The 9,494-nt window shown below is 40.3% G+C and overlaps 1 protein-coding gene across 2 annotated transcripts in view; it reads left to right on the forward strand.

Moving 5' to 3' along the window:
* Window positions 1-9,222, forward strand: part of LOC101557255 (cytochrome P450 4V2-like) — a 31,436-nt gene extending 22,214 nt beyond the window's left edge. For both annotated transcript variants that reach the window (XM_004610340.2, XM_055140466.1), the window contains 3 exons: window positions 3,881-4,015; window positions 4,466-4,645; window positions 7,863-9,222. In XM_004610340.2, coding sequence (XP_004610397.1) covers window positions 3,881-4,015; window positions 4,466-4,645; window positions 7,863-8,035 — 488 coding nt within the window. In that variant the 3' untranslated portion in view covers window positions 8,036-9,222. The remainder of the gene's footprint in view (window positions 1-3,880; window positions 4,016-4,465; window positions 4,646-7,862) is intronic.
* Window positions 9,223-9,494: the final 272 nt, after the last annotated feature.

Genomic DNA, 9,494 nt, shown 5'->3' on the forward strand with positions numbered 1-9,494 from the left:
TTGAAGATACCTTTAACTTCAATGTCGTGGAGGGTTTTTTCAACCTTTTCTTCGATGTACCTTATGGGTCTGGTCTTATGTTGAGGTCTTTAATTCATTTTGATCTGACTTTTGTGCATGGTGTTAGGTAAAGATCTGAGCCCATTTTTTGGCATGTAGCTGTCCAGTTTTCTCAGCACCACTTGTTAAAGAGGCTTTCCTTGTTCCACTTTCTATTTCTTGCTCCCTTATCAAAGATTAGATGATCATATATTTGAGAGTGTATGTAAGGATATTCAACTCTATTAACTAAGGAGGTAAAGAACCTGTACAAAGAAAACTACAAAACATTACTTCAAAAAATAAAAGTGAACATGAGGAAATGGAAACACATTCTCTGCTCATGGCTTGGGAGAGTCAAAATGGCAATGCTCTCCAAAGCATTATACAGATTCAGTGTGATCCCTATAAGTGTAACCATGACATTTTTCAAAGAAATTGGTCAGACACTCCTGAAACTCATATGGAACAAGTACCCAAGAATAGCTAAAACAATTCTTGGGGAGAAAAAAAGATGGGAGGCATCACCTTCCCCAACCTCAACTGTACGACAAAGAGGTAATAATTAAAATAGCATGGTATTGGAACAAAGACCAATCCTCTGACAGTCTTAATAAATTGTAGCACTGTAGCACTGTCGTCCCGTTGTTCATCAATTTGCTCAAGCGGACACCAGTAACGTCTCCATTGTGAGACTTGTTGTTACTGTTTTTGACATATCGAATACGCCCCGGGGTAGCTTGCCAGACTCTGCCGGGATATTCTTGGTAGCTTGCTGGGCTCTCTGGGAGGGATGGAGGAATCGAACCTGGGTTGGCTGCATGCAAGGCAAACACCCTACCCACTGTGCTATCACTCTAGCCCAGATTAATAAATCGTATTAACTGAAATGTATTTTTCTAATTACATTAGAAATGTAACATCAGAAATGTTTTCTGCAATTCTGACTGCTGCAGTTCACACTCAGTAATATTACTGAAGTTAACCTGTAAGTATGATAGTATTCATCCTAAGAGGAGAATTCCTTGCCACCACTAATGTCTGCCAGCATTCCGTGGTTTGTGGCCACATCATTCAAATCTCTTCTCTCTCTGAAGACAATATATTTTACATTATTTTTGTTTCATACATTGTGTGTTCCTGTTTTCCTGCTTTCTGTTTGTGTTCTCTCTCTCTCCTCCCCCCGCTCTTGCTTGCTCCCCCCACCCCACCCCAATTATCTCTCCAAATATCTGGTTATCCTTAGCTGTCTCCTCATATTGAGAGAGGGTCACTAAAATGTTGATTCAGTGCTGGGTTTCAGGTTTCTCACTGGGCACCTGAAATTTCTGTTGTTCTCCATGAGAGAATTCAAAATGTTAGTCTTTGCAAATTTCTTTGGTAGAGAGATGGTTTTAACAGAAAAGCTTACTTCAGTTTCCTGTCTTAGGGTGGAAGGGAGACTGTCCATCTATCCTCGTGGCCTGAGTTGAGCCATTTTGTGAGTAAAGTTTCATATTATCCACTTAAATCCTTCACATTTTTACTCAGTCCTCCTACAGTTGTGGAGTCTCAAAGGTCTGAGTTTCTCAGGTCCTGCTTCTTGGGTTTCTGTGACTCAGGGAGGGTTCACACCTGGATGTTAGGTTCGGAGTCAGAATCTTACGTGTTTAACTATCCCTCCTGGACCCCTTTTGTCACCTCCAACATCTGCATTCACCCTCTGGAACCTGTGGGTTCTGGTTCTTATGCCCTTATCCCTTAGGTTTGCTCTTTCTCTCTCTGGATTCAGATAAAATTGTTCAGGCCTTTAAGTTTGTTCCATTTAAAGTTGCTTCTCCTGATAGTCTCCCATGGTTGACCATCTCTCCAAAGCTGAGAAATCCATATTAAAATTCAGACAGAGTAGCTAAGCAAGTGACCACTTAGCTACACTGGGCAAGAGCCTGCCCCATCCCACAGAGAGGCTTTCTTAAGCGCCTCATGGTTTAGATAACTGGTCAGTTGGCATTGATATGTCTCATTTTTCCTTCTTCTGTGTTTTCTCTTGCATTAAAATTCTATTCTTTATGCGTTGAATTTGCCAATATAAAGACCATCTTCAAATTCCTACACGCTAAAAGCAAAAGGCCCCCTCCCCCTTCTCTCTTCTGCCCCTTTCTGTTCCTCTCCACCCCCATCTCTACCCACCCCCACTGTTTTCTCCCAGATATTTCACTGAGTTTCAGGTGCAATTTCCAAGTCTTATCAATCCCAGCTTCTATTTTTCCACCTTCTTGAAAATAATTGCTGGAGGGCATCTTGCAATCATCTTGCAATCTTGACATCTTGTAATGTTGAACACAAGGGTTGGTCCAATCATAATACTAACTTTGAAAAGAGAAAAGCCTATGGGGAAGTTATCTGGTCCCCAGGCATTTCTTATTCTTTTTTATTTTTCTTTTTGGGTCACACCCGGTGATACACAGGGGTTACTCCTGTCTCATGCACTCAGGAATTACTCCTGGCAGTGCTCAGGATGCTGGGTATTGAACCCAGGTTGACTGTGTGCAAGGCAAATGCCCTACCCTTTGTGCTATCACTCCAGCTTCCACATTTCTTACTCCTTGCACTATTATTAGTGGCTGAGGTTCACCCACATCACCCCTGTTTGATTTGAAATATAAGATGAAAGGAATTGGAAAGTATGCACTTAAACATTTGGAAATAATAAATTTTTAAACCATTTAATTTTTTTTTCATATCTACTTCTTATAGATTACCTGTGTTTGCATTGTTTTCTGGCTTGGCTCAGAAGTCTGTGTTTAAAGCACTGACACTATCTCTGTGCTATTTGTTCACATTCTGTGCTTTCTGGGCTTTAAAGATGACTTTTGCTTGTTCTGTTTTTTCTTGCTCATGTTCCTCCTTTGATTAGGTGAAAGTTAAGTATACTACTGTTCTATCACTGGGTACCTTTAGTGGAAAATGCTTGAAGTTACACGTTAACTTACTAATAAGGCTGCTTTGCAACACTAGATAGATATTTCTCTTTGCTTCCTTTTCCTATGGCTTATTCTGGTCTGACTTGGACTTTTTTTTTTTTTTGCTTTTTGGGTCACACCCGGCAATGCTCAGGGGTCACTCCTGGCTCTGCACTCAGGAATTACCCCTGGCCGTGCTCGGGGGACCATATGGGATGCTGGGAATCGAACCCTGGTCGGCCGCGTGCAAGGCAAACGCCCTACCCTCTGTGCTATCTCTCCAGCCCCTGACTGGACATTTTGTCAAATCCTGTATACTTTATACTTGACTTCCGTAAGATGTTGAAGATGGATCACCACTTCCATTCACATGGATTTCTTTGGAGAGAACTTATGTTTAGGATGGACGACTTCCATCAAAAAATTCTATTCTGTAAACTGATTTAATATTTGCAAACTTAAACTATACTGAGATTACCCAATCCCTTTTTATCTTCCCCAAGTAATGCAGACTTATAGATGACTGGAAAATGTTATAGCAAAATTTGAGGTTCTGGTGATCATTTCAACCTTCTCTGATAAATGGTGGAATTTGTTATATTTCTTTTCTACTTTCAAAATCTCCACATTGGTTTGATTGTTATGCCTTTCTTTTGTACTTCATTGTATCCTTCATTAGTATGTTCAATTACCTTCTTTTACTCTTTTTCTTTCTTCAGCTAGTCCAGAGATTTGCTGTAGGCTGGATGCCAGGTGAGGCTTGTGTAATATTCAGAATTCTTCTTGAAGCAAGATATTTCACATTTGATCTTTTTAATTAGTTTTATCTGCTTTGAGGACTCTGCCCTCCAAACCCAACTACCTTTTCACTATTACCTCATGTGTTTACTTTTAATCAGGGACATCTGACCATCCTGTCACAGTAGAGGACCTGAAAAAACTTAAATATATGGAATGTGTTATTAAGGAGGCTCTTCGCTTATTTCCTTCGGTGCCTTTATTTGCTCGTTGTCTTAATGAAGATTGTGAAATTGGTAAGTATTCCTCAGAATAAAATGGTAAGGTGACCATACATTTTTATTTGTGGGAAGAGAGAACTCCCAAGCTCTAGGGACCCGGGGTCCACTCCCAGTGACACCTCTCCAGTAGGCCCATGTAACTCTGGCTATGTGATGCTTCCAGTGCCCTGATGCTCTAGGAACCACAGGACCACACCTAGTGGTGCCTGGAGGAACGTGGTCTCAAGCATGTGCTCTGGCACCTCTGACCTCTCTCCATGGCCTGATAGATTACCCAATCCCTTTTTATCTTCCCCAAGTAATGCAGACTTATAGATGACTGGAAAATATTACAGCAAAGTTTGAGATTTTGGCGATCATTTCAACCTTCTGTGATAAATGGCGGAATTTGTTATATTCAGTAGATGTCCTGAATATTTGCCTGTCTTGCTCCCTTCTTATAGCATCTTGACTATTTCTTGACAGCGGGTTACAAAATTGTGAAAGACTCTGAAGCAATCATCTTTACCTATGCACTGCATCGAGATCCAAGGTTCTTCCCAGACCCTGAGGAATTCAAGCCAGAAAGGTTCTTTCCTGAGAATTCCCAAGGGCGTCATCCATATGCATATGTGCCCTTCTCTGCTGGACCCAGAAACTGTATAGGTTAGTATCCATTAAATTAGTTTGACCACTGTATGAGTAGTAGGAGAAGTCCAGGGGACTGACACTACAGCTGCCCTCATCCCTAATCCCTATGCTGGATTTCACGGTGAGCAGAAAATATTAAAATAAGCATTTAATTTAAAAGTAAAGGAGACAAATAAAGAAAACTAGCACCCAGCTGGGATAAAATTAAGTTTTTAAGAAAGAGAGAAAATAGCAGACACTGCCAAGGGTGCAGAGAGTACATCATTGTTATTTGTTGTTGTTGTTGTTGTTGTTTTTAATTGAATCACCGTGAGAACAGTTACAAAGCTTTCAGGATTAAGTCTCAGTCATACAATGATCAAACACCCATCCCTTCACCAGTGCACATGTTCCACCACCAAGAAGCACAGTATACTCCCCTCCCACTCCCCATCCTGCCAGTGTGGCAGATGATTTTCACTTTACTCTCTCTTTACTTTGATTGCATTCAATTTTTGACAGAAAACCCACTATTATTATTTGGAATTTTCCCCCACCAACCAGACCTGCTGAAAAGGCATCATTAGATCATTTGTTTTCTATTGCTGAGAACGAAGAGCATATGATGACGCATGGTGTTTGTTTTGCCTTTCTTAGGATTCAGCCTTCACATCTTTCTTGTTGCTTCTTAAGTCTCCTTCCAAGTGGGCAGGAAGTACCTGGAATTCAGTTTCTGATTATAGAGGCCACTTTCATAAATTGCTATGATAATGATAAACTGCCATGGTGCCTGGGTGTGATTTTGATAAGGAGGCAAGAGTTCTGATATATTAGTTATTTTAGTGATGATACCAGGACCTAGAGAGATAGCACAGTGGGTAGGGTGTTTGCCTTGCATGAGGCTGACCCGGGTTCAATTGCTCCATCCCTCTTAGAGAGCCTGACAAGCTACTGAGAGTATCTCGCCCCCACGGCCAGAGACTGGCAAGCTACCTGTGGCATATTCGATATGCCGAAAACAGTAACAACAAGTCTCACAATGGAGACATTACTGGTGCCCGCTCGAGCAAGTCAATGAGCAATGGGATGACAGTGATACAGTGATACAGTGATCATGACCTAGAGTTTTCTGCAGTCACTCAAGGCTGACCTGCCTCTGTTCTTCCTGGATTATAACACAGGCCCAGATCTTTTTGTTTGTTTGTTTTGGGGTCACACCCGGTGATGCACAGGGGTTACTACTGGCTCTGCACTCAGGAATTACTCCTGGCCCTGCTTAGGGGAACATATGGGATGCTGGGAATTGAACCCGGGTCAGCCGCATGCAAGGCAAACGCCCTACCCGCTGTGCTATCGCTCCAGCCCCACAGGCCCAGATCTTACGGGTTTCAGGAACACCAGTGAAGTTTTCTTCACACAGCATATTTGGTCTGGGTTTTACTCTGCAGGGCATGTCATTTAAACTCTGGGGACTGGCTTTGTTTATCCCTGTCTTTTCCTGCACTTCCATTACTTCATACCTACATTTGTTCTTAATAATAGTAATTTTCTCACACAATGTTTTTTTTTTCAATATACAGGGCCAGAGTGAAACAGTTGGTAGAGTGTTTGTTCTGCACATAACCAACCCGGGTTTGATCCCTGCTCCCCTGAGCCTTGCCAAGAGTGATCCCTGAGCACAGAGCTAGGAGTAAGCATAGCAAGGTCTGACTCAAAAAAACAATGAAAAGTAAAAGAAAGAAATGGTTGCATGTTACAAATAAAATATTTTTTTTATTTTGTTTTTGGTTGTTTTGGTGTTGAGGCCACACTTGGTGGTGCTCGGGCTTATTCCTGGCTCTGTGTTTAGGGATTATGCCTAATAGGGGGCCCTAGGGACCATTTGGGGTGCCAGGGATTGAACTGAAATCAGTCATGTGCAAGGCAAGCACCCCCTAACTATTATATTATCTCTTACCCCTGCAATCTATAAAAATTTCTTTGAAATTTAAAATAGTCTCCAAATTAGTTGTTTTTTTCCAATTTTTTGTCACTGTCACAGTCACTGTCATCCCATTGCTCATGGATTTGCTCGAGCGGGCACCAGTAATGTCTCCATTGTGAGACTTGTTACTGTTTTTGGCATATTGAATACGCCACAGGTAGCTTGCCAGGCTCTGCCGCCAAGTTTATGTATCTTACTATTTTCAAATATTACTCTATTTGTTTCCTAGGGCTGTCATAGTCAAGTACAAAAGGCTGAATGGGAATGTTAGAGCTAAATCCAAGACCAAGGCTATTTTCCTGTGGATTTGTAGATGGTCTTCTCCCTGTATCTTTGATTTGTAGATGATCTTCTCCAGTGGAAGGAAAGACCTTTACTGATCATTCCTCTGTGTGTGTTTGTGTCCTAATCTGTTCTTTTAAGAACACAAAGATTTTATTGGAACTCCATCAGATTGAATTAGGCCCTAAATGTATAAAATAATTAGATTTAATTTCCTTCTTATTATCTCCTGGTACATTCACATCCTCAGGTACTAGGAGTTAGCAGTATGATTAGGGGAGGTGGAACTCAGCCCATAATATGAAACATGATACATTTCAATGTAGTTTTAAAATGTAAATCACAATTAAAGGGGAGTCTATTTCCATTTACTTATTTAGAATGAGTTTATTTTTAACCAGCTATTTATATTTATTGCTTTTAAGAACTACATTTTGCAACACAAAAGAAAGAATGCTAATAACAGGACAGCTGAGGAACTTCACAACATCACCATGCATTATCAATACATATAAGAGCAATGTTTTTATCCTTTTATAATTAACAGAAATTTGGATATATGTTAACGTGTCATTAACATAACAAAATTAAGATGAATATTTAATGGATAGACCTGGATGATATTTGATGATTCTACAGTAAATTAAAAAAAGCCCTGAAAGAAAGCAAACTAAAGTAAGACTCCCACCACTACAATGCTTTGAATACACCGGGGCTACTGCTAACAATCAGACTTCCTACTCCTCCCTAGGTGCTCAGATGCAATGATTAGGGAAGGGTCTTCAAGAATCTTTGTTTTTAACAAACAGCCTAAGTTATTCTGATGATCCCAGTGTCTACATTATGTGTGTATATATATATGTATATGCACACATATATATATACACACATATAGTAGCAATATATACTAGGTCACTTGAAACTTATTATTTCTCATATTTGAGTTATATTGCTAACTGAAGTGAGGGTATTTATGTTAATTTGAAGGTCAAAGGTTTGCCATGATGGAAGAAAAGACCATTCTTTCCTGGATCCTGAGGCAGTTCTGGGTAGAATCCACCCAGAAGAGAGAAGAACTTGGCGTGGCAGGAGATCTGATTCTTCGTCCAGTGAATGGCATCTGGATCAAGTTGAAGAAGAGACACACAAATGAATCTTAGCTATGTGATTAGGCTATGCCTTTATCATGAGAAGTCTTTACTAAAGAGAAGCTTTGCAATGATAATTTATAGATTTTGAGTTTGAAATTATTAATCCCTGTACCTAATTTTTCTTGTCCCACAAAATTGAAGTTAGCACTACCAAATGCAGCATTTTAAAAAATTCATCATCACCAGAGATATTATGCTGTTATTTGATACCTACGTAGAGTTAATTGATGTTTTTCTTTTAGTAAGCACATAATAAGATTATCAATAGACACATTCACAGAAAATTCAACTTTAGTGGACAGACCCAAAGGGTATGTTAATGTTCAAAATTTTTCTGCTGATTCAGGAATAATTATAAATATCTTTACCTATACATTCAAATTTGAAAGATAATATCAAGTCCTTTAATCTCAGTATCTTACATTTTTCATACATCAACTATGAGAATAATTGCTCTGACATTTCTCATGTTTTTATTACATAAAGTAGGTAATATATAACTTGTCATTATAATAACTTAATATTATAATATATAATATATTTTATGCATATTTTCTTTAGCCTTTAATCTTAAAGCTCTTATATCATTTTTACTGCATCACAAATATGTCATATTGATGTAGGCAAAATAAAAAAGCCCCCTCCCAAGACAATGGCAACATTTCCTGGGAAGAAAGAGCCCAGAAGTTGCTGTGAGGGCCTGATAAGACCCTCAGAAGAAAACAGGAGAAAAAAGGAACAAAAGCCTGATAAGACCCTCACCCATCTACAGCAACAGACTCAGTGAAGCTCCTGCAGAAATAAAAGGCCAGGAAAGGAATTTCAAAGAAGACCACACCACTCCCAACCTCCCTTAGCAACAGATTTTGACCTATGTTGAAGCCCCACATGGGGGCAGGTTGGAGAAACCCTATAAAGACCACCTTGAATAAAGGAAGGGCGCCCATATGCTGCCTGACCCCATGTGCTGCTTGCGCCCGTGTGATTGAGCACATGCCGTGCCCGAGCACATGTGTTGCCCACATCTCCCCTCGTGAAATGTGTATTTTCATGTCTAATGCTGGGATGTATGTAGGGGCTCTCTCCACCCTTGGAGAAGCCCATGTTCTCTCTTGAGCACGTTCTACTCTCTCTCTCTCACTTTGTTTCCCTCTTTCCCTTCAAAACCTCCAAATAAAAACTGTAATTTCACTGCTTATCTACTCCTGAAATTTTTTCCTTCGAGGCAAAATGAAGAATCCAGTAACCCTGGGAAGTAAAGGCCACTGGGTCCCCAGTGGCAGAGGCTGATCGGGAGAAAGTGACCATCTTTCTCCTTGCCACTACACATGAGCCACCCTGTGGGGCCCACGGACATCAATATATTGTTGGAGAGATTCCTCTTGGAAATAGCCAATCCTTTTACAGTGCCTTAAGGGGATGTTTACTGGATCTGGAGTAAGAAGAACCAAATGTGACTAGATCTATA

The sequence above is a fragment of the Sorex araneus genome, chromosome 1 (genome assembly GCF_027595985.1).
Source record: "Sorex araneus isolate mSorAra2 chromosome 1, mSorAra2.pri, whole genome shotgun sequence".
Taxonomy (NCBI): Eukaryota; Metazoa; Chordata; class Mammalia; order Eulipotyphla; family Soricidae; genus Sorex; species Sorex araneus.